Below are 26992 nucleotides of genomic sequence, written 5' to 3' on the forward strand. Positions count from 1 at the left end.
ACGATTTAATGAATCTCCACTTCACGCAAAATCTCAGCTCCAGGGGTCGTATGTCAGTGTGCAAACAAGCAATTGTTTATACGCATCGTTTTGCACATTTTGTCTTTGGGGTCGGCTCCTTCAATAATTTAAATGCGTTTACTTAATTTAATCATATCAGCAAGCCTAGGTTTAAGTTTTACAAAACCTACTTTCCCTACTATGTTTGTGAATCTCATCGTTTACACCTGATCCTTTTAAACCAAAAACAAAACATTCATTTTTAACCCTCAGTGATTGCAATTCACCTACCTATTCAGGTCTCGGAAACTGAAATACACGTGGTGGGTAAAATAAAGAAAAGAACGAAAGAATCTTCCACCTGTCGCTCCAGGAACATTCTACTGCCACCTAGTGGAGTTCCATATTTTCTTCAGACACGTACTCCCAGTGCCAGGCAAGGGACTAATCTTTCTCTTTCAGCTAATTACAGAGAGCTGGAGACAGCTGCTGGAAGTTCCTGAAATACCAATATTGACCTGAACCCTTTGAAAAACTCACTTCACCTCTCCCCCCCCTCTCTCTCTCTCTAGCGCCAGTTCTTTCTTTCTTTCATTCCACCTATATGCTAATCATGTACTTTCTGATTCATTAATCTAGGAGGATGCAGTGATAGCTTTAAACTTTATTAGGGTTTCCTACCACAAAACACTTATTGTACTTTGGCCGCAAGTTAATTTTTACTGGAAACAGGCTGGTTTAGAGGGCATTTGTTAAAGATCCTTTTTTTCACCCTCTTCCTAAGTACTTTGAACCACTGGTATTCCAAAAAACTTGTTGACAATAGACTTGAGATGATCGAGGTCTCTCTGAGCTAGCATACTAAATACTCTTTATGCATTGGTTCTAGTGTAAGTCTATGAAAATATATAATAAATGCAGAGAGGCAATCTGAATTGTTTTAAATTTAGAGGTACAAACTAAAGCCCTGTTTTAATACAGCTGTTGACAGAATAGGTTTTTCAGCTCTTTCAACAACATTTAGACTACAATGCAGATCTTAGACTATGTTTTCATCATACAGTGAACTTCACACAGTATCTTAGTATTAAAAGGTATTTTTTGAGGCACCATATACAAATCTACACTGATCATGCAAAAACACAGACAAAATAAATCAAATGTTACATTAGAGTATGTAAAATGATTAATCTTCTCATTTGTTTTGTTTTTGCCCAACACCAAGAGTACTTTTTCCCACTTAATCACTTAAAATTAATAAACTTATTCCAATTATTCTTAATTAATTAAAGAAAACATTTTAATCAATAACTGGAATTAAGTTATATATATTAAATAGATATTAAAACATTAAAAACGATTTCATAAGCATTTCAGCTAATTTGTTTTGCAAATATTTTGTCACTTTTAAGCTACAGAAAAGGCTTGGTTTCCAGCACCTGTAAAAAAAAAAAAAAAGCTGGTTGTCCACTAACATATCAGTATAAGACTAAAGTTCACAACAGCTGCCGTTGAACAAAGTACTGGAGATGTAAGTGGAAAAACTAGACTGTGGTCAGAAAATAAGTCTCCTGAACTTTATGATCCTGCTTATCTCTGCAACTTACAGGATAGAAAACTAAACTGGGGAAAAACAGAACAAACGGCCTTAGGAGGTTAGAAAAGCCCACCTGGCGGACAGGTGTTGAGGAAGCCACATGCCTGGGTTATGGATTAACAGCTCGTATCAGACACTCAGGGCTGCTGCACACACCTTTACAACAAGGCACAGGCAGGGCAGGAGACAGGTGCAATTTCTGTGCTGAGGCAGCCAAAGAGCTCTGATTGAATTACTCTGCAAAGAAAGAGTGGGTTTAGGTAGGAAACTTAATTATAGCAAGTATGGCAGGTAGCTCCTAGCACAAGGTGGTGGATCGAAGGCAACAAACCACCATTCTTCACAGCCTCCTGTTAGCTACTTTGATCTGAAGCTGTATTGTGTGGATTCTACACCTTTTTTTCCCTGGGTACAAAAAAGATCTCCTCCCCTCACGAAAGTAAGCAATAATTGTTTTTTGGGTTCTTTTCAGTCAGGTCCTTTAATTATCTGGGCTGCAGGAAATCAAATCCTTACATTTTCAGGTGAAACCTAAGAGCCAGTCAGGTATGGTTTCAAGAAAAAAAAAAGACTGGATGCCTTAAATGAAGCACCCACCTTCAGTGTGAACACAAGGATATGGAATACATGGACGGAGATCACTACTCTTGAGCCAGACGATTGAGTTATTGAATTTTATGACCATTGAAGAAAGCAAAATGACCAAGAAGGAGTGGAGTTCAAGTGAAATTGTTTTTGTTCAGTTTATGAACAAAAGTTTTATGAGCCCCGGAGAAAAACATGAAAAAACAATACATTATTTTGGGAGAGGAGAGATCTTCCTCTTTGTGTCATCATGAATGCATACATTTGCAAGCCTTGATTAGTTTAGTCTCTTCTCACAGATTCCCAGTTCTGGTGGCTGTAAATTCAGGTTACAAGCATGTGTTGCTTGGGTTTTTGCAAAGCACTGCGACTATGCCCCTTGTCTAGGTTACTAAACCAGATCACTTTTGGAGTGATGTAGGTAGCTTTAATGAATCATTCTGGATTAAATTAAAGTCTGTGTGTAACTGTTTTGCCTGAGAATGAAGGTTTTCAATAAACATCTAACATTTAAATTGTTCCTAACAGAAAACAGTGAATTATTTGCATATGTACATTCCAATAACTTTTTGGTAAGTAAACGTGAAAAACAGTGTGTGATGAACTTTGAAAGCCATTGAAAAAATGTCCAGCCTGTCAGCTGTTCAGCAATATGCCCTTTATAATGACACTGAATACACACACCTTAAACAGATATCCTGGCAGCTGGCCTTTAAACTGGAAAACACCTATCGGAACAATTAATGATAACACGCTATTCAACTGGACTGGTCAAAGACGCTGAACAGCTGCTGTCCTGCCTTGGCAAATCACAGTTACAGCAAAGCAGGCAGGTTACAGCAAGACCCACTTCTCCTCAGAAACAGCCATGTCCTGGTATTTCGGTGGTTGATGGCCTTTGGCAGACCTGGATTTCAGTAAGAGCCTTTGCTCCTAACTGAAAGGTCAGCAAACAAGATGGCCATCAACTAACAGTCAGTAGTCAAAACAAAAGAATGTTTAAAACTTTGCAGCAGGCTGTAAAGATCTTCCATTATTTCAAAGTGGCAATGGACTGAGACATGTTTTGTTCTTCTTTAATTGTTATGTATTAAATATGAGGATGTTTATTTTTTGCATCTGTTGTGAAAAACCTATGAAATTACAGGTATTACAAGTATTGCAACTTCTGCCTCCAAATATGTTTTTAAATACTCAAGAGTAGTAGAATAAGTAGCTCAATTTTTCCTCAGGTAGAAAGAAGTAGCTATAATTTCCAATTAACAAATGTAAGATACATGACCATTTATACAGTATGTATATATACAGGTATATCTTGTGAGTTGAGTTTCTTAAACCACCAAGGCAAATAGATTTGGAAGCTACTGTACATTGAGAATAAATACATAGGACAAAGAAACACCTCTGTGTTCATTGTTCACAGATAAATACATTTTGTTATATATATTTAAAAGTGCAATCCTACAAACAAAGGGTGCCAGTGCTTATAAATGCCACTTAATTTTAAAGGATATTGTGAAGAAAACAATGTTAATTTGCATCTTTCAAATAAATTATTGCTCCACAGTGGATTTGGTCTCTATGGGATACAAAATTGGAATTTGAACACCTTGGATACTCTTCATGAAGCACCGGTGCATTCTTTTTGTTGTTGCCATGTGTCTTCCGCAAAACTTACAGTATTAAATCATTTTAAAAATGACATGCAGAATGCCACCCTAAAAAAGACTTACAGCCAGCGAAATTGTTACATATTTTACAAGACAAATTACACACCTTCAACGTGTACTCTGCCTTTTTTATGGCCAATAGTCACTTTTTAGGTGTTCCTATGATTCTTTTTTCTTTTATTATCTATAAACCTCTGAACTATTTTTTTTAGTTAATAAGCTATATTACTTGAGTATTACAATACTCAATTCTGCACTCTAAAGTTTCAAAAAGGGACAAAGATGTCACTTAAGCTCCTGGAATCAAAATTAATGATGTTTCTTATAAATTTCTCAAATCTAAAAAATAACAGAACAAATATCATATGGGGCAGAGAGTTTTTTTTTAAGTTCTACGCTATGAGGGCTTTGTTATCTCACCTGTTGTTGCTGCCATCATTTTGTTCTTTTCCATACCTGTGCTGGAGATCATCAGTAAAATATAGTGTCTTTGTTTTATCAATTATAATCAGTTTACCTTTGACAAGAGATACCCAACAGCATTCAGCCCAATAGCAAGGTCTGTTTACCCAGTCTGTTGTCATCAAACAGAACAAAACCAATTCACTCTGCTGCTGGGTTAATGACTGTATATTACTCAAAGCTTTAAACATCAGCATACCCTTGTAGATGTACAAAACTAGTATATTTTACAAAATATCAGAATACCATTCAGAATAGGGTCTCAATTAACAATAATTATCATTCTTTTTGCTCAGACCTTTACTGAAATGGGAGGGCCAGAGGTGCAGGAAGGTAGACAATGATAATTAAGCTTAATAGGCTTTGAGTGTTGAGATAACTAACACCAAATTCTTTGCATACACAGGTGTTTGATGAATGCACATCACTGCCTTGCTGGGTTAAAAATGAAAAGGCAAACAAACAAAAATATAACTTTTCTTTCAAGTCTGACCCTTAGAGGACAGCCTGTTTGTCCAGCCAATTTTAAGTAAACAAGACCTGCAAAGGAAAAGTTTTTATTTACCAGTTGACTGACTCAATAACCTAATGACAGCTTTGCTCTTTACCAAAACTAGTTTAAGATAAGCCCCCACTTGCTCAATTCAGGATGGGCTTCACAAACATCGGTATAGCCAAATTACCACATTACAGTGATCCATGCTTGGAGATTCAAATACATAATTTATAAGGTTAGTTGCACGTGTCACGTTCTTTTCCATTTTTTTTTTTGCTGTTGTTCTGGTAGATGATTAAGTCTCATGGTGTACATTTTTGTTAAGCAAATGGAATTTTTCGGGTTATGAAAGGTTCAAACAACGTCCTTCTTCAATTATCTGCAATTCATAAGTCACATGCATGTGATTGTTGAGTGTCTTCTACAGCAACAGAAGGCGTGCCATTTTGCAGGCTGACATCTCCAGATCTGTCACTCAAAACGCAAATGTAAAAAAATCATAATGGTGCCCACACTGCAATTTGCACTGCAATATTAATCTCTGGCAGAAATAACCGTTTTAACTTCAAAGATTGTTTTGGATTGATTTAAGTGATTTATGACTCTATTTTTCTAAATCAAGAACAAACTATTAGACAGCTATTATCAAACTTTTTAAATAAGGTAATAAACGTCTCTTCAACTATCAGCACTGGTATGGAAATAAGGAATTAAATGACTCAAACTAAAACATTAATAGCATTTACCAAATTCAATAACAGGTAGTAGATCAGGACTTCTCAATCCTGATCTTGGTAATCCCAATATCCACTTTTTTGTTCCAACAGAGGTACCTGTTCCTTACTAAAAAGTTTTAATTGAACTAATAATTTGCTTAATCATGTGTTTGTCACCACTTTGCTAAAGTTGCTATAAAGTTGTAGATTTTAAGCTACACTTAAAGCTTTAAGGTACACAAGCAATATAATAGTTTGATTAAATCAAGTTGTTAGCTCATTTAAATGCTTAATTAAGTATAAGAGCACTCAGCAGGAAGATCAACAGATGCTGGGGTCAGCAGAACCAGGAAAGAGAAGACTTGAAACACATAATCACATCAGATTTCAGTACAGCAGCACATTCCTTAAACCAAGAGTCTCCAATCCAGTTTTTCTAAATGGATGATATTTTAAAGATCACCTGACATTTTAAAGATCAGGAACACCTATGAAACTGGTCAATTAAGCAAAAAAGGTTTCAATGAAGAGAACACTAATCCTTAACGGCTGAAGACAAGTCTGATCTTTGGTCCACATAATCTTTTACTGATCATCGAATTAAGATTTTTACTGACCTCAGTTCAAGTTCCAGGCCAATAGAAAGGCTATCTATAAAATCTGCTGGACTGGTGCTTACTAGATTCAGCGTTGGAGACCCCTGCTTTAAAGAAATGTATTGAATTGTTTTTGGACATTTTGGTATAAAAAGGGTGCTGGACAGTAGTCATGGGGGCCAAGCTGTTTATTCAAATCAGAACTGAGAATTGTGGAATACCATCCACCATTAAAACAAAAAAGGTAAAAACAACATTTTTAAGAATACATACCGCTGTATCGGACTCCTTTGTCTCATCAACACAAATATTAGTAGGTTGTTTACCACCTGAACAGACAGTGGCTTTTCCCTTTACATTTATCTGGCTATTTACCTGAGCACTCTTTCACTTCAAAGCATTTTACACTGATGTTCATCCCAAGCAATTTCTAATCATCTGTCAAACCAAACCCATACCAAGGACTTCTTTAGTAAGTAAAACTAAAACAACAACTGTATTACAATTCACATTGAAATACTATTTACATAATTATTAATAATTAATAAAATATGCTGAACTGGCATATTAACACAATGTGCCTCAATTCAGTAATTACGTACTAAATTGATAAAGGTAGTGGTCACAGTCGTAGAGGTACAAGGACAAGAATTCCGTACAAATATTTGCAAACAAGCCTGTAAAACAGCACTTTGTCCTTGTTAAGATTTCAAATAATTCAGACACAGAGGCATACAATAATGTGAAATAAAATAGAGAGCAACACCCTCCTTACTGAACACAGAGGTGTTCGGAAAGTTTAAAACATTGCATAATTTTGTACATTGGAAGAAAAAGACTTCTGAATACTAGTCTTATAATATAAATACATATACAAACTCTCCCAGAATCTGGTTCAGATGTAATGGCAGCTCATTCAGATACTGGTATTCTTTTGTAACTTAAAACTAAATGCACCCGCCTTTAAAGGTGCTGTGATTCTTATCGCACCCTTAACGCTTGAAGGTGAAACACACAGGACCCTCTGCAGATTCTTTAAATGCTCCAAAGCTTCAGGAATTTGCTTCACTTACTAGTGTATCACTGCCAAACTCTCAACTTAAGAATGTAACTATGAGAAAGCAGAAGCTTCAAGGTCATGTTTTCAAAGGCTGTTGCCCCTTCATTCACAGACAGGCATGATTATTAAAGGAGTGCACGTTTCCCCCTCTTCTGGCCATTACAAGTATGTACTGTTAGCAATAGATCCCCCTGGTCCCCATTCATAAATAAGGCAAACTTTGTAAGTTTGGAGTGCAATGTAACTTTCTTCTCTAGTATGAGAGTAAAAGGAAAGTAAACTTGAATATGTCCACTACCTTCCACCTATCTACTGATCAGTAATGAGCCTGTGGCCCTGCAGCCCAGTAGATACGGAAAACCGCCACAGGAGTTTTCTAAGAACCCCAAAAGGGCAAAAATGGTTCCTTTGATTTTGTTCTTAACTGTGAACAGCAGCTTACTCAAGGGACATCATCTTCCTTTACGTGACTCCTTCCAGAACATGAAATGTTAACGCTCGGTAAAAGGCGCCAAACAGGCTGAAATTTGCCCAATCCTCTCTGAAAGCCACGAATTGTCTCCAGCGTTGCATCACATGAGATGGAGATGAGGATGCTGATGAAGTCTGGACACAAGTTCCTCCTCTGTAGGCTCCTGTATGTGTTCTCTAAAAAGAGATGTGAACAGGAAACACATCAGATGTGATGAACTCTCCTCACTTGTAACCAAAATAATATCTGGATTGACCATTTGTACAGACTTATTTGTCAAACACTCTTAGAAAGCAATTTCTAAGAAACAAATTGAAGAGCAGTGGTACAGTAGCTAATGAACTCGTAAAAGTAAGCAGTTGTATTTGTATAAACAAAGTGGGTCATTCAAGAACAGTAGCTCACCTGAACATTAGCTGCACAGTTGTCTCATATCCAGTCTGCTCAACTTCAGCAATGGAACACTGGTGACTTCTGTCCCACTTGTAAATGAAATTCTGTTTTGTGTTGGAAGAAAACAGCATTTATTTAATGAGTAACATATTTCAGAAACAATACACCAATCTCAGATAGATATTGAGATTGGGCGGGGGGATTTGCTGTCAAGTAGCGATTACAGAAAGAGGTCTTACCTCCAAAATCAACGCCACAAACAGGTTCACCCACATGACAGAGGAAGTCAACCACCAAGCTACAAAGTACAATTTGGACCACCTGGGCAAATAAAAACACCACTTCATTAAAACACTGTAACACTGTCATACAAGCTCTTTGCTACACAACCACAGAGCTGCATTGGTATGAACTATAAGACTGCTTTCACGGTAATCACTGTTGCTAAAATACAATAACAGAGCCACAGAAATCCCCTTCATAAGGAAAATGAGAAGCTAGTCACTGAGACAGATTAAACTGATACTGATTCTGAAAAGACTTCATGCGGGCATGAAGAGGCATAATAATTAAGGGAGTTAACTTTAAAGATGTAGTCATGATAAGGCATTCATTCTTGCCTTCTGCCATAAGACTGTACAACGCATCCACCTTGCGTCTTGGCAGAGGCAACATCGACAGTGACCTGTTTCTGGACTGAACGCTTCTACACATCTACTGCTACATCTGTTCTCTTTCTTTTTCTTTTTCCCGTTTACAACCATTTTTTGTGCAATATATGCCAGGGACCTGTGCAATACATTTATATTTATATCTATATTTTCATCTATATTTATATTCATATGTGTGATACGATTTTTCTGTGTACTGTTCTGTTCTAGTTTGTTCTTGTGTGTCCAGACTGTGAGTGACTCTTGTATTGTATGTATTGTACTATTATTTATTATATAATTCGTTACACTGTTGCTGTGTTGTGTGTGTTATGCTGCTGTTGCACTGAAATTTCCCTCACGGGATCAATAAAGTATCTATCTATCTATGATACAAAGAACAAGCAAGTAAATGACTCTTGCAATGTCTGCAAGAAAACTGCACTGTTCATGACAGGAGAACGGTGGGGACTTACGGGGAAGAGTATCGGGCATAGACTTCCATGAAGACCTGCCAGTTGTTCACCACCATGATGTTATATAAAAGCACCAGAGTGGCCTGAACAAAAAAGGGCAGACAAAATAAAGACACAAATGTCACTGTTCGCTCAAGTATACTTCTGCTTACATAAACATGTTTGAATAAAAGCACAAAAAGCAAGAAAAAACTGCTGTCTGTGGAAAACCCTGCTGAGTGGAAACAATGCCTTGTGATGTGCAACACTGTGGATTGTGGATGTATTTTTTTTCTTCAGAACTTCAGAACATGTAAATAGTTTTGCTGCTTTGACACTTTTTTAACCCAAGGTTATGGAATATCCAGACTGGAAAACTCTTACATCTCACCTTTTTCGGCAGCTTTTTCTATACGCTTTTGAATCTGAATCTGAAAACTACTTATGAAGGGATATGGTACTGTGTGTCATTAAATGCGTTTAAAATGGAACTCAACTAAAACAAATATCGTATTGAATTATGAATAGTTGTGTGGGTGTGCTCTTTTTTCTTCTTTAGAATAAAAGCACAATTCTTTTGGGGCAAAGCCACTGAAACCCTGTTTTGTTTATTTAACAATCTTCATTTAAAAGAGCTTTCATAATTCATTAATATAGACCTGAAAATAGGCATATTAAAAGCTAAGATTAGGCATACCATCATGTGTATGTACATACTGTAGTAAGTGGAGGCTGAAGTATACAATTGTCACAGATATTCAAACATTCATCAGTATATCTCACAAAAAAATGTTTGTTCTTACTGTGGTCTAATAAAAAAACCCTTGAGCAGATTGTCTAAAGCAGTCATTATTGTGCAGGTACCTTACATGACATCCAGTGTGAAAAGTGGTAATATAAAGGATTGTACTACATCATTAAGAAACATCAATACTCACAGCAAAGTCATCAAAGTTATTTGGCCAGTACCCCAGTTGTTCATAAGTCCCGCATAGTTCTGTATAGTTAACAGAGCTGTTTAAAACCTTAGCATCAGTGATCACACTAGAAAAAAAAAAAGTTGATTACTTCACCCTTCCGAAATACTCATTTAGAAGCAAAACATTATGACATATGTCTGGAACCAGCTGTTCTCATTAGTTTCAGAATTTGCATTTTACATTTAAGGGTTGAATGTCCTGATGTCCTGAAAGCCCATGATAGTTCAGTACAGGTTTCCAAGTTTATCTGGACAGCCATCTGGAGAGATTATACTCAGTGCCTACTCTTCTCTTAAATACAATCATTTTCAAGGGCTTTTTTAATCTAAGCATGGCCTCGGCAAGCCACTGATGTAACCATAAATTTCAAGACAAGGACGTAACATCTATTTTAACACAGAATGTAAAAGGGCATATGTACTGCAGGGATATTTTAAAAACTCAATCTCTAATGTATTTAATAATGTCCAGCTGTTCACAAATGTAACAGATTCTCTCAGCCGGTTTAACTGGTCAATGTCAGAGTCAACAACAGGTGTAATGCCTCCTTTCTTAACAAAGAAACCAAATTCCACATACTGGCTACCTTTTAATATCTTCACAATATTATTTTTGCAAAACATAGAACTGGCTCAAATATAAAGCAGAGCGGGTGTTGGTCATCTATGACTGAAAGGAAGGTAGATAAATTAACATTCAAATGTCTTTGCAAGGAATTCCACAGTGACCTTTACATTTCTGTCTGACATACATGAATTACAGAGATGTAATGGCAGTACTGCCACAATGAGATACAAGTCTTACCTCATATTCCCAGGGACTGTAATAGCACCTTGGAACATAATTAGGCCAAAGACGGCAAACACATAGTACACCACCTTCAAAAAAATTCAAATATAATCATTATTAGTCATAGTACAATTCAAAAAACATTTTTGTAATATTAAAAAGTATAATTAGTCAGTCATTTACCTTATGAATCAGATATCCCACCCTAGACTGTCATTTTTAAAAGTCTGAGAGTGCATTGTGAAATTGTCTATACAGTTAGGATTTCTCTCTCTTCATATTGCAGAGGTAATATGGCCTGAAATAACAATCACTCACCACTAAGATGCCAGCAAATGCCCTCAGATTCTTCACAAGGTCAAACAGCGTGCTTGCTACAAGGGTCATTAGCTACAGAGAAGCAGAAACAAATACTTATTACATATGCACATACATACTGTAGTTATAAGCAGACAAAACAAAATACTTTTGCTATTTGAATATGTATCCCAGACAGCAAACTAACACTCTGCACCTGCATAAATTGTTATGTGCAAAGGAACAAGTGTGTAGAAGTAAAGGTTAATTCCCCACTGAAAAGTAGAAAGAAGAATATTTTAGCTGTAGAGTCTTCTCCTCTCAGACCATATATATTTTTTTACTTTTCAGAATTAACCTTTACTTGTTCCTTTGCCACCAAAACAGGCCAACACAGCTGTTAGTTCAAACCTCCAGAATATTATATGCTCCCTCACAAGTAACAAAGGCCATTAGAAATCTCATCAATGACCAAAAACCCCAGGTAAGGTAAGCATCAGCTGAAGAGCAAATACTTGCAGTGACTAGAATTTCCCACAAGAGGGAGGCAGAGACAATAAATGATAAAAGCAGTCAAGCAAGCTGTTGAGCAGATGAGAAGTGTCCTCTACAGAACAGAGCAGAAAAAGAAGGCTGCAGGTCTGATTCTCTCTTGCAATGCCCCATGGACATAGACACATTTCCCCCACTATGCTGCATTCTATTAACGAGCAAGAGAACAAAGTGCCTAAATGGTTTAGTACAGACAAAAGAAAAAGATTTGCCATATAAGCTAGAAATCAAGACACATCTGCATATTGAATCTGGAGACCTTGATGTTTGGGATGACACGCAGGAACCGGAAGACAATCAGCATGTTCGCCAAACGCACCATCTCCCACAATGAGAGGAAGCCGCGCATGGCTGGATTCCTGCAGGAGAAGAGCGGAAAGGTTCAAGCTTGTTGATCCCAAAGCCTCTCAGACTACAAAGTGAACTAATCTAAGCACAGTTGATTCCTCAAAGAAGGGAGAAAATCATCAGTAAAGAAACCGTAAACTCCAGGTGTCTTTATCACTCCCTTATTAACTTAGTGGTATTTGAAAATCCCATCAGCCTGTACACAAATGTTTTGGAAGATGGCATACAATGGCATTATAATAACAGCTGTTGCCGTAAACTACATATAAGAAGTATTTTGCATTCTTTTCTGCTCATGTCATACTGATTCTCATCTGGTTGAGAAAAATAACATTTGCACTCCTTAGCAACGCTACTCTTGCAGTCATTGGTGAGCACAGCTACTGTACTTTGTGTAAACAAGGAATTAGAAACCAGCAGTCACTGAATGAGGAAGCATGCCAGGATCTCAGTGTGTTGTCATTCTCTGCTGCAACAATAACCTGCTTTTTACAGCACTGCAACTTTGTAAGATTAAATGCTGTAATCTACATGACAAACAGCATGGCGCTCTCTTCTTAGTCAGGTCTTATTTTGCTGCGTGATGGTCCATTTTAAGATAAATTCCAACATGTGAATTGATTTTGCAGAACAGAGTTGTGCTGATGTGCTTTACACAGACGAAGCACAAAGCTTAAGATTTCAGTTTAAAGATAGCACTTACCACTTAGGATGTGGAAGTCTGTATGTAACAAAAATGGAAATCTGGAGAGCCTTTCACATAGACAAAGAAAACAAAAACAAATGTTTATCAGTAAAACATCCTTGCAATGAATACAAAAGCCTTCTTCTTTACCCACAGCCAGCTCTCCTGCAAAGCTACAGCAGTTTTAGAATGTCATTCTAGATTCCAATAATATGGAAAACACAGGTTTTTTTTTTGACTGTATTCAATAACGTTTCATGATATTAATTTATTTAACTGATTTATCTGCTGAGAATTTCTCAGATACTGCTTCTATAGCTGCAATATGTAAACACAAAAATATTAAGTTCAGTGACCCACTCCCCAAATGCTGAGTTAACTTAATTGAATTAATAACTCCATTTTTTGTCTTTAAATTCCCATTGTGTCCAAGTTTTGATTCACTGCAGAGATTAGACTGTAGAATCAACAAAGCTTTCAACTATTAACACAATGCAAATAAGTTAAAAAACAATGTGGACATACTTACCAGGAGGGACAGAGTCAAAAGACCATCAAATATATTACTGTGGTAGGATAAGTAGCCTTTCCACCCAAAGGCAAATATCTTCAGAACCATTTCAAGCAGGTAATATACAATGAAGACACAATTCATAGCCTTTGAAAAGAAAAAAATGGAAGGTGTTTTAAAAATTTGTAGGCTGATCTTACTTTTCAAAATGGGCAGTTTTACATTCAGTTTCAGAGAAACCCATTTGTGAAGTGAAAAAATTACTTGAGCCTCCAAAGACGAAGAAGCAGACATCTAAAATGTGACTTCAAAGTGAGTGAAACTTTATTCAAGTAGTGCATTAACTGTCAAGAACCACAGCTACACAGAAGGTTCTATGCACGTTCAAGGAAGTCAAACATTTACGGAAGAATTCTTAAGAAGGGTATAGGGATATTACATTTATATATCCTTACAAACATAAAGACATGTATGAACCACAAAAATGGAATGATGTTTAGTTTTCTGAATCAATGTTAAAATAAAACCAAAAAACAAACCTACTGAAAATAACTTTCTCAACCAGGGCAAAAACAGAATTGTGCCTTTACAGGCCAACAAAAAAAATCTTTGTATTAATTTAAGTTTTGCAATGGAAGACAGTGTTCCTTACCCCCAGAAGGTAATCGTCTCGTTCTGAAAGGGCTTTATCCGAGTCGATCACCAGAATAGTCTACATGACAAAGGTGCAATACAATTACTTTCACACATCCAAATTCCAGTTAGACGCAGACTAGCATTTCATTTACATTAAAAATAAATTAAACTTGAAGTCTCTCAATATTTCAAATCAAACTGACGTAAGCCATTGCAAAAATGGAAATCTAAAACATGTTTTAGGATACATTTGCACTGTTTGCATTGCACCTTGCCTGCATACTTACACAAATACACACAACGTTGGCAAGGGCAACTAGGTTTCCCAACAGACTGAAGCAGTAATGGCTGAAGATGGACTGCAGCTTCTGAAGAATAGGGTAGCTGTATCCTGGTATGGGAGGGTGCTGGAAAAACAAAAGCCAAGCATGCTTACTAAGTTACTTCATTACCATCATGGTTCACTCATTCAACCTCGTCATGCTCTCACACAAAACTTTCTAGATATGTAACTCCAGAAATATGATACTCAAAAGTTTAGGCTGGGCAACAGAGCTCCAGAAAATATCAGAAAACAGACCATGTCAGGCACTTTCAAATTAGGCATAACTGTACTCTTACACTGCATACCTCTTTGATCTGGTCCTTATCAAGCTCATCAAACAGCTTTTGAAATTCCTCAGCTGGGATAAATCCATCAGGAAACTGCTGAATTCTCTGGAAAAAAAGACCGTCAAACTATTAAGTCATTCACCTTGAAAACAAATATCTTCACATACAAAGAGCTACCTATAATAATCAGATTTTCAACTTGACACAAGACAGGACGACTAATTAATGAACATCTTTGCTCACCCAGATGATGGCCTTTCTGCAGTAGGTCTTCATCTGTACCCTTCTGACAACCTGCAGCACCAACTCAGACGGGATGGTTTCACTTGAGGAACACAACAAAACCAAACCATAAGAGAGGCCAGGTCATGAACAAATACACTCAGACACACTGCTGTGCTAATGTCTTAGCATTTTGCATTGTTCTATTCCATAAGTTTAATTTCTTATACAAATTTCTGTGGTGTTCATTTACTAATATTGTAGCCATTTTGCTTTAAGAAAACAGATCCTGACAGATTTGTATTTGGTTACTTTTAACTTTATGGAATGTAGAAAGAAACAAGTTATTGAGGAAGACCTGTCAATTTGTTGATTTGATATGAGTGTTAAATGTAATGCTTTAATGGCAACAATACTTCATTTCAGGCACTTGTGTATCTTTGGTCTTGAGTTAGTGTGTTCACGTTTTTGAAGATTTTCACCAAAGTCGATTAAAGACTGCTAAATGACTAGACTGACTTCTTCTCACCCAAACTAAGCTTTGAGTAAACTGTTGTTGCTTATTATATGTATTGTTTCATATCCCCAAGCTTCATGTAAGATGTGTCAGAAGACTTAAGACTATTCAACAGTGAATATATGTACAACATCTTCAGAAACCTGTTTCTACAAAAATGATTGTACAATTTTTGCAAATTATTCAGGACTAAAAGAAAAATTAATGCTGCGCCTTCTAAGCATGATATAAATGTGTGGATCAAATTGTGATAATATATTGCAACAAACTAAGGTTTATAATACCCCTGGAAACAGAAAGAACAGCTTACAAAATTCCAAAAAAAGACACTGAAACTAGCCACTGGGAGTCTCTATTGGGATTCTGAAAAATTAAGGTGAGACTTTACAACTTCCAGTGCTTCACAACTGGGAAGTCTAGTGTAAGCTTAGCATGGTAGTACTGTAGGTGTTGGAGATGTGGAGACTTGTCTTACACATGTTGAGTGCTGCCAGCCTTCGACTGCCGCTGGCAGCACAAGACTTCAAATGCCGCCCTGATACCCAAGCGCCTCCTCAAGATGGATGTTTGAATGGAGATCTTCAAAGAAAAACAGACAACCATGAGACACAAGAGCACATCCCTAGCAGAGGGGGCACCCTGGGTTCACAAAATCACAGATGCTGCCGGGTCTGTCAAAGTTCCCATGAGATCTGGCAAACCTTCCTGGTGTGTTTTGCACCTTATTAAGCCTTTTTAATCATGAAGAAAAACCCAGTCTTGTATGGTCTGTTCCAGGATATTCAAAGCCAATGAGTTCAATATGAAACAGACTAATCTGTCTGGAAAGCAAACAATTACTTTACAAAAGCAGAAACTCACCATTAAGTATCCCCTGAACTGGTTGTATATGATGGCTGTCAGCAGGTTCATCAAGAAATACGTCCCTAAAAGAAAATGGGAAGGAGTCAATGAAAAATAATCTCCATTATATACAGTACATGCAGTACAGAACGTCAGATACTGTAACAATCTATCAAAGTACATATGAATCAGGTACTCCGTTTCAACAGTATCAACAGTTTTAGTGGTAACAAAAATCTCTAGTTTTGAAAGCTACGGTATTGACAGCAGTGCTACTGCTTTGTACTTAATCTTGTCACAATCCAGAAGCTAAGTAAGGCTGGGACCAATGTCTCAGCATGGTGACCAGAGACAGTCTTTCGAATAAGGCAATCTGTCTTACTTAAAGGCTTCTTCATTAATTCCAATGGTTTAATAATTTTGCACTTTTCTGTGTGATCTGCTGCACACAGTGCAGTGAATGCTGCACTCCAGTAGTGAATTAAGTGGCTCCTCCCTGTATGTGAACTGTTGTGGGATCCTTTCAGGATGAAAATCACAATACAAATGCAAGCAATTGTTATTAATTTTGACAAATACAGCTAGGCTATCTAATGTAAAATGCCACTGGTTTAAGAGTCTGCCCTGTAGATTTAGATTATCCACACTCACCAAAGCCACAGAAGAGAATGAAGAAAATAGAATATCCTCTATTCACTGAATAGGCTGGGATCATCACTGTTGACAGAAAGAAGCCATAAATAAAAATCTGTGTTACCCTACAAAGTTCTACAACGAGCTATGGACACACTTCCAAGACATCACAACTCTCAGCAACACTACAGGACATGTCAGAAACCACCATTAGGAATGGATTAAGAGCCAGGTCAAATTTATATCTTCCTTAGATTCTTGCACATTCAATGCTGATACTATTAACAGCTTTCCGTATGTGAAGCTCTGTGTCCACTGCAGAGTTATATAATCTGTACACGGAAAAAAAGTCTGTACACTATTCCTCATTCCAAAATGTAACATTTCCACAAAATATGACATAGTCTGAAACATTGTTTGATTACACATTACAGATAGTAGGTTATAGCACAAACATTCATGTCAAGCCTTAATATTGTTGTGTTTTTGTCTTACTTATTGGTTGCACATTGCTGAAATATAGGAATAGCCTGTGGCACTGATATAACTAAATGAAAATCTTAATCAGTTAAGAGCCTGATTTTTCCACCCAGCCTGAAACGATAACAGACCTCAAGAGAACAAACTCACCATCAGGGTTGTTTGCAGTGGTCAGAAGTACAAGCAAAGATGTGAGGGACTGTGGCAGGTTTCTGAAATAAGACTCCCATTCACCATTATGATTTGGATCCTGGACAAAAGAAAAAAGGATGCTTCAAAACCTCATTTAGTTATTTTAAATCAACAATGCAATACATTTCCCAGTTGGTGTTGCTATGACATTAATGGGACATGCATCCCTCCCAATGTGAAACCCCCCGCCCCCAAACAACATGTGAACAAAACCTATAAGTCACCAATAATACTTACTTACTTAGTAAGTTGCTACTTTTTAGGGAACTGTTTGAAGTTATTTAACATTTTAAAATGCTCTTTTAATAGTCTCTTAGACTGACACAGCATTGCCCATTTCTCTACCACAGCACTAAATAGACACCAGTGGTAAAACTATCTCTGACAACGAAGAATACTAAAGAAAGCTTGTTATATGGTTTAGCGATAAAGTAATGAAACAATATGATGAGTTATAAAGGCATATGCACTTCAAGAGCAGTTAGACCTTGATTGGAAAACCAATGCAAATAGTTCTAATGCAGACTGCACATTAGAAGGACTGAATTTCTAAGGCCAACAAACTTCTTCATTAAAGAAAACATCAACATTCTCTCCATGTCACCTTCATTAGTTAGTCCACAACAAGACTGTCGTTCAAGACCAAAATCCCAAGCTCACCTTTCCCCTGGCGAAAAGCAGCATCCCAAACATGGTGAAGAGACACAAGTGGAGGCCTAGGAGAAGAAAAACACTGGAAAAAGAGAATGAAGAGACTGTTTAAATAAATTAAAAAATATTAATATAACTCCACTTTCCCTAACAATAGAGAGCTAATATAGAGCTAAGAAAGCACAACTAGAATTCTCTGAAATATGAAAATTACCTTGCTATTTCTGGCAGGGTTCTCCTGATGCACTTTAAGGTTTTCTTCATGAGAGATGAGTTTTGGAGAAGAAAGAATGGACGAAGGACTCTTCTCAGTCTTAACGTCTGCAATATAAACAATAACACAATCTTTAAAAAAGATGCCTATGGAAACTGGATTTATACGTTTTCATACAGGTTCATATTCTAAAGACATGGAGCAATATGGAAGTAAGAAACTGTCTGTTGCAGAAAACTAATGGCAATTTCTTACACTTAAATAGCACTTTTTTCATTCTAAAGTACCTCAGAGCCGTTTATTTACAGGAGAGGACTATCCTCATTCACCACTGAAGTATAACACCCACCTGGGTGATGTCTAACAGCCAACAGCCCCACTATACAGCAGATGAGGTGGAGAGTACTTCACCGATTGAATAAAAGGTCAATTTTAGGAAGGCCAGATTGCACAAGGCCTGACTGGAAAACAGCCAGGGCACTGGGGAACTGCAGTACTCTTATGAACAATGCAATGAGATCTTTAACAAACTAGTAGTCAGGATTGCAGTAAATGATTTATTGAAAGGACAGTATCTCCAGCAGCACAGTGTCCCCAGTCACCATTCTTGGGCATTGGTTTAGAAATTTTGGACCAAAAGAGTGCCACCCTACTGGTGGCACCTACAGTACCACCTCTTGCAGCAGCAACCTGATTTGCTTGGATTTCTCCCATCCAAATACTGCCAAGATACTAATTAAAACAAGGGAAGTTAAACTGCATGTATGAATTCCCTGGTGACTTTTGTAATTGACTCTTGTCAATTACAGCTATCACAACAGGTACAGTATGTGCGTTGCTGAGGTTGAAAGGCACGTTCTGTTGAAACAAATTACACTCCTGAGTAATGACTATGTTTGATTGAGAGGAATCAAATTTAGTTATAAAAAAAATAATCTCATCACCTAAAACGGAATCTGAATTATGTTAACATCGAATATAAAGAGGTTGGAAAAAAGCTGTTCTCACCTCATCACAACAGAAACAGATTGATACCGTCCAATCCACAACAGACATAGAAATGACCAATATGTATGCAATCAGCCACTTGTTCTTCTGAAACTCTTCCCATCCGATCAAATAACTCTGGAAAACAGCAAAGAGCAATACAATAATTATTTTCATAAGAAAACTATTTCAACACTCCTTTGTCCTCTAAAGTTGAACCATCACTATTGAGAAGACGGCAAGCTTAAAATTTCTAAAAAATATATTTTACAGCAGTTCTGGTAGATTTTCAATCTGTCTTCAAGATGATACACAGTATCGGGAATGACCCAGCAAGGTTTATCAACAGTTTCAAAAGGTCTGGAAGAAATTCTGTTTTTAACGTATTTAGAAATGTTTAGGAAAACAATACTTTACTATACAAATGACCTGCCTATGTGGTATATTGTTTCACATCTGTAGAAACTAATGATTGTAAAGAGGAACTATAAAAAAACGGTGAAGCCTACCACTCCAGGCCCGGTCACCCCTGCCTCATGTGTTTCAAAAACCTTTAAGACCGTACTGTTCCCTTGTTCTATGGAAAATGGTTCCCCCGTTACCTTCATTATTTCTATAGGAAACAATTCCCTGTAACTGGTTACCTTCACAGTTAGGTCCACCATAAAGATGACAAAGCAGACCATCTCTATGCCCTCAGTCAACCCACAAGGAGGCTCCCAGGCTGGCTGTTTGTAGCGCAGGTCTGACGTTACTGTCAGCGACGAAGGCTTCTCGATAAAAGCCAGAGCCAAAATGACTGTAATAGTAGCACCTAGCCCCCTGTGTGCAGAATATATATTTTATTAAAACTTTTTTTTTTATATACAGGTCAACAGGAAAAACAAATTAAAATCAATCCATTTGTAAAAATCAGAAGCAAAGGCAGCCCAGATGAGTGCGATAAACCCATAACCCTCAGGAGCAGGAACCCACCAGCAAATTGTATACAAGAATAAAACAGTTGTGAGAATGATGGCATCTCAGTCAAGTGTGGGAAAGCCTTCACCCCAAAAGCCAATGAACACTCGATGACTCTTACCATTGGCAGACCTTGGAGTAGTACCATCTGTAAAGCCTCAGTGATCCGGAATCCACTCTGTGATTAATCGATCGGTACTGCAAAGCAAAAAGTAGACTAAAATCTATGTACAAAAGTCACCACTCTTGAAAGTTACTTCCATTACTCAGTGCAATCCATACACAATGCTCTTAAACAATGGCCAGATATCAATTTTGACTGCACAAGGAGACAAATCAATCAACGGCACTCTGAAAAAATCAAACAAACTACTTAAAAATGGAAGACTGGTCCTTACCGATTGAGTTATTAAAAAAAATTGCATGGTTTCTTCCAATTTAGAAAATAAAATAACTCACCTGTATAGCATCTTCAATGAACACAATTGCTTGTTGGACATACAGGTCTTCATCACCTTTGAATTTTAAATGAAAATCTTAGTTACCAATCATGAGAATGTTTTAAAACGTGAAAGATAAAAAACAGAAGGATATGTTTTTACATACTGTACATTCGGTAATCTCTATGCTAATTCTGGACTGCAAAGATTTGAAATCAGCTACATACCAGGGTATTCTTTCGGCTCTTATTGCATTTTAAAATCTTTGAACTACCCTTCTTTTTATGTTCTAAAAGCATCTACACAGAATTACTGTACACTTGACAGGTCAGTACTTAAGCAATAGCAGCCTTCAAGTGAAATTAGGCCTGGATTAGTTTCAAATTGTTATTGTCGGCAGCCTGGCAAAGCGTATTTTCATGAACTGAACTGTTGTTCCTATAATCTCACAGTTGCTTGTGTAAATGCTGCTGATGAAATGAGAAAAAAAACTTTTAAATGGTTGCATTAAACTAGAATCTGCAGGCTTGTTTACAATTCTTTCTTCAGTAATTTTAAGAGCACTCTTACAATCCAATTTTTTAGTTGAGTATTTATATAAAATCTAATAACGGAAGACCCCTAAGACACTCAGAAAGGAAGCATTTTATCTCACCAAAATATAGGTGCTAGAAATGTAAATGATTACTTTACACTCTCTGCTTTATGCAAGACTAACTCAATAACCCAAAGAAATGTGAGGTATGTAGGGTATAATGGATTCAACGTAGAACGTACTGATAATTTTAGTTTTATACAGAGTCTTTCATTAGAGATTACAAGTGCATTTCCATGTTAATAAAACTGTTCTCAATAAGGAACCTGAAATTACATCACTTCCAAAATAGGAAATCGACACAGTCCTGCTTTCTAAACTATAGCAGCTTTTTATTAAATCTTGATCTGTTGCTGATACAATTTAAGCAGTAATCTCTGTGTGTAGTGTTTATTAATGACCCATTACACCTGGCAAACACTGAGTGAAAACCAGTATTTAAAAAATAATCCCCAGAACACCACAGAAGCAGAAGTGGAGAGAGATTAGGAAAATAAGTCATGTCTTCAGTAAATTTACTATTCACTCACAAATATCACAAATATTAAGCAATAAGCTAATGACAGACATCAGACTGATTTTATATTAAAAGTGGGAGGAAGGTCTTGTTGAAAGCTTTTTAGAAAATTATGACAAGTCTTGCCATCATTTGTCCATTGTAGAACATGTGACTGTAAAAAACCTGTTCTCCTGTTTTCACCAGATGCGTTAATTGTAGTGCTTACTTAGAAATGTACACACCACCCACTTACAGTATATTACTACAGCCAATGAAACATACAGACTTTTTATTCCATGGAGCAGCCTACACTGATAAGGAATCTGTATGTATAAATACAATTTATCACATGATGCTTCCACGAGAGTTACCTTATTTGATTCATATTTTTTCTAGCATAATAAGCTGATGATGATTGGTGTACCATGATAACTGTATTTAAAACTATAGGTTAGTCTTACTTAAACACTGATGACACAAAACGGGATTTGACAAGTATAAATCTGTATTTGATAAAGATTTAATTGTCAATTTCAATCAGGCATCTGAAAAAAATAGCATCTCTGACGAATACAAAGGAAGGAACAGAGTAATATTAAATCGTTTTGAGAGACAATAAACTATTTCGCCCATTTGCGTCACAGTTGAATGTAAATATTAAATATTGAAAAGACTGCTTATGTACGTTCTGCAAAACATGCTTTAATATAAAAATCGATGGCACAGCGTCCGAACACTGATTAAAATGAATAGAACTGTCCAGATGTTAGTTACTTCCCTATTTACTGGCAAGGTCTGAACTAAGTGTATGCAGAGGAAGGAACACTCGGGCCTTTTCCCTGAATATATTCCCTGCAACGATGACACATTCCTGTTTACACCACAAAACTCTTCCCTCCTAGTAACCACCACATTACAAAAAACAATGCACCGCAGTTCTCCGTGAAGACCTGTCTCAGTATCTGAGAGAGACGTCTAATAATCACCCTCGCCACGCCAGTAGAATCTTTCTAAATTACTATAATTAGACATTCAGCATTCTTAAACAGCCCAATTCCCCGTTTCGTTAAGTGTACTTATAAGATCACTTTACTGCTCTCATGAAAATTAATTAATTCAATTAATTAAAATACTAGATCAAATATCTGGTAGTCTTTTCTTCTACAAGATTGTTATGCTTTATCCTGCGTTGTGACATCCCGTATTTGAACTTTTCAATGGCTAAATGCAGAAAATATTTTCTCTGTGTTGCCTCGTGCAGTAGAAAGAGTTAAGTGTCCAAGTCATTGAGATACTGGAATTTCTACGATCTAAATTAAAATTGGGATATAACTACAAGCAGCCCTGTACTACCCTCTTAATTCAAACAGATATGTGAATTTGAGTTCATGCACTTAATGCAACTAGACTCTCTGCAGCATTTAATGAGGTCCCCTCTTTAGTTTTATGCAGTAATATCCCGTTTATTGGTCGTGTTCGATTATAAATAAAAAATAACTTTCTCAAGCCTTTTAGCTACATAGTGGAAGATGCTTCAGTCGGAATCCACATTTATCGCGTGAGCAGCAATGAGAACTGTGCTGTTTAAGCACCACAGCTGCCTCTCACTTTATCAAACGTCTTACCGCAACAGACTAATACATTCAACACTACTGTCACAGGAAACAAGAGTTTTTGTGGTAGGTCATTATTTCCATTTGAGAGGCTGACCTTGCATTTTCCACTGCTTCGAATATGCAACTTCAGTGACTGGCAAGTATGCCTTTGCGACCACTTGTGTACCGGTCGGACTGTTAACACATCTTCATTCTCTTACGATGTAACTCTTAATCCGGCTCATAGGGGACTTGCAAAGTATTGTACATTATCTGCGCTGTTCTCCTCGTGATTCTGACTGAAAATGTCACATCCTTTTTAACTTTTCCACATTCCTGAACGTCCCTCCAAATATTCTTGAAATGCACAAAACTTTTTTTAAAGTAATGACAAATCTAGCGAACTAATACAGAGCTCAGGGGTTTCCTGATAAATGGCGTGTCAGCACCTTTTTGATCAGTGACAACGATTCTATAAACCTCTCCATCCCAACCCTAGGTGGGAAAAGGTCTTTGTACTCACGTTTAATTGTGTGTTTTGCTTTCGGCCTCCCTCTTTAAGATAGAGAATCAATTTCTGAAAGAAGATATTTGATAAAGCAGTGGACTAGTCCATACCTGCTCAGTTTCCGCCTCAATGGACCGAACACAAATTATTCCAGGTTTAGCTCAAGATAAGTAAAACGCCAATTACTTTCAGTTAACAACTCCAGATCGCGTTTATGTTAAGGAGAGAAATGACAGAACGCACAAGAAAAATGCAACAAATCATCAGTTATTATATTCTCCTGTACTGCGCACCTTATCTAAAACGAGAGGAAAATGTATCCATCTGGTCGGTAATGATTACAATTGGCGCCTATTAGTTGCCGACTGTATAATTTTTACCACTATAAAACACACTGTACCGAGTGTCAGACCGGTTTACGGCAAGAAAAATGAAGCAACGATTTAAAACTGAACGACGTTTTCCGAAATGATCGCGTACTGTTCTTTTTTTATGTGTAACTGAAATACACTGTAGCGACGATGACAACTTATTATCCGAATTACTGCACTTGCTGTCAGAGTGCGACAGTCGTAGTTAGAGAAGAGGTATCGCAGCGGCCCTTGGGTTGAATTGTATGACACAGGTATGTCAATAAAGCACCGTAACCATCTGAACACTTGTAAATTCGCTCCGCTTACAGGTGCATTTGGTGTTAAGATAGTTGTCAAGGTAAAGAAACTTACCTCCTTCTATGGAGCAAGAGTTTTCGAGGACGGAATAGGAAAGCTTTCTCGGTTTTGCGGTGGTCCCATAGTATCCGCTGTCACGGCGAGACCCCGAACTGCCTTCAAAACCACTGCTCACGCTTCGAGGAAGCAATGGATCGGTCTCCATTCATTCAGCTCTACCAGCAATCCCAGTCAGAGAATCCAGTGAAAACTCAGCTTGTATTTCACACCGCTCCGAAGTTGTTTTTAACAGCTCTTTATGATTGAGAATGTCAGTATCTCTGAAGTGCCCAGTCCCGAGATTATTTTTGTGTTGGAAAACACGAACCTTTTCTGCTAGCTGCACTTCGGTCTAAATTACACACACACAAAAAAACAAATCCCCGAGTTACTTTAAATTGAATGCCGCAGCTAAACAAAGTGCAGGGACTTTGGTTTTCCTGAAGTTTACTCCTCCCATAACCTCTTTCGGAAAAGTACTTTGGCACTGAAATTCAGCCACTGGCTACTTGCATGTGAGAGAACGGTGCACTGCGGAACTTCTCGCTTTCTTCGAGTCGGATGTGTCGTTTCGAAAGGCAAAGCTCTGCTCCAGCTGCTTTAAAACAACTGCATTTCCCAGCAAGCCGGCCCGGGGGCGTGACCGGGCGCTCGGGCGCATGAAGCTCTGCACAAAGTGCGTATTCCTGCGCTTTCATTAATTCATGATTGAGTAGGGAATATCAGCACCGACTGTATTTAGATTACATCAGTCTGTTGATTGGGCCGCCTAGATAATCAAAAAATACGATCTTAAAAAGTAAATCAATGTCTTGCTTCAACAAAGTAGCTTGCTGGGAAACAATGTGATCGTTTTCGTAAACTATCTATAATATTTAGTTTGCGTTTTCAAAACAAACAAGAGAAGAAACTAAGGATTAAACAATCTTTTGTCAATATGTGTAGAGAAGCAGCCATGGTTACTTTTGTTTAGTCAAATGAACAAGAACAAGCACTGCACGTTCAACGCTTAAATTAGTTTAAGGTTAGGTAAGGTCATTTCTACTGCTGTCGAAATCGAGATCTTGATGAGTGTGTTTCTAAAGATATAACAGCCATATCTAAACCAGAACAAGGTCTCTAATGCAAAAACTGCCGGGGAACACAAGTAAAGGCTGGCGGTTGAACCTGTAAAATACAACAGATCTGACATGTTTGTTCGGATAGATTTCCATTGTTATACAAGATGAGATTTAAACGTCACACGGGATTCTTGAATGCTTTATTATAATTCAATTTTACAAAACGATCGTGTATTTAAAGTGCCGCTTGCCTGCAGCCGGAAGAGTGGGGAACGTATTTGGCCGTGACCCACTCACTTGAGCTTAAGACTTTTCAATTAATGTAGCTATTTCACAAGCTGTGCAAGTAAGCGTGGTTAACCTTTCAGAGCTAAATCCACTTCCGGAGCTATTTCACACCACCGTGAGTGTACAAACCTTTGACAGCTCATTTCACACCTACATCTGTTAATGAACTGGGTAACCTTGCAGACCCAGACGCCGGTAAAATAACAGCAGAATATTGGCTGAAGTCGCTTGATTCTGCAGCCCCTCAGGGTACAATAAATATGAAAGTATAATGAGAAGAAACCAACCTTATACCACCCAGATATAGAACAATATTACAGAACAACGAGTATACAGCATATACAAGGATAACAGGATTTGGATTGAATTAAATCAACCCGGAGTCGGCTAACATGCTAGATTTCATTAGATGTTTGATAGAATTAAGGAAACATCACACATTTCCTTATCCAGGGAAGGGGCAATTTTTCAAAAAATGTTTTTTTGTACATTTAAACCATTTTTAGATAAAGGGGTTCACTTTTAAGAAAAGACTGAAAGAAAATGAATTTCTTCCAAAAGATTTTTACAGCTATACATACCTGTTTTTTGTTGTGTGCAGCACGTAAAGCTTTATTTAAAGTCCTTGTCAAGTATTTGCCATTTTTACATATCTTTTCCAAAGGATCTGCAAATGTGTAATGACTGACTAGCGAGGAATTGGAACAACTGCTTCAATGGGATTTTCCTTCTGAAAACCCAGGCGTGACAATGACCTTGCGTTAATTTTCTAGTTAATTCCTACATTCTGTTCGTTTGTGGGAGTATACTGTTCCTCGATGTTTAGAATTGAAATGCCCTGACTTTTAAAATGAGTTTTATTAACATTAACAGATTGCTTTACTGTTACAATGGGAACAATGAATAAAATAATATTTTAAGGTTTCTCCTAAGTTCAAGTACTCAATGCAAGGAAAAAGCAGAGGTTCATTCTATGCTGAAAAAAGTTTAAGAATCCACAGTAGAAAGCCACTGTGTATTTCACTCTACTTTGGA

The 26992-nt window shown here is 37.3% G+C and overlaps 1 protein-coding gene across 1 annotated transcript; it reads right to left on the minus strand.

Annotated features, from left to right (window-relative positions):
- Positions 1-6292: 6292 nt before the first annotated feature.
- Positions 6293-25196, minus strand: tpcn2 (two pore segment channel 2). Its single transcript, XM_088610937.1, has 25 exons — positions 24624-25196; positions 20721-20776; positions 20383-20459; positions 19946-20123; positions 19323-19439; positions 18315-18421; positions 18110-18182; positions 17408-17507; positions 16796-16861; positions 16163-16227; positions 15777-15880; positions 14806-14887; positions 14581-14667; positions 14238-14357; positions 13967-14026; positions 13333-13461; positions 12822-12871; positions 12030-12129; positions 11240-11311; positions 10937-11010; positions 10091-10196; positions 9174-9256; positions 8287-8368; positions 8060-8151; positions 6293-7830 (listed from the first exon to the last, which is right to left on the minus strand). Exons 1-25 carry the CDS (start codon positions 24772-24774, stop codon positions 7755-7757), a joined length of 2307 nt encoding a protein of 768 aa, XP_088467063.1. The 5' UTR covers positions 24775-25196; the 3' UTR covers positions 6293-7754.
- Positions 25197-26992: the final 1796 nt, after the last annotated feature.

The sequence above is a fragment of the Lepisosteus platostomus genome, chromosome 18, assembly GCF_059453375.1.
Source record: "Lepisosteus platostomus isolate fLepPlt1 chromosome 18, fLepPlt1.hap1, whole genome shotgun sequence".
Taxonomy (NCBI): Eukaryota; Metazoa; Chordata; class Actinopteri; order Semionotiformes; family Lepisosteidae; genus Lepisosteus; species Lepisosteus platostomus.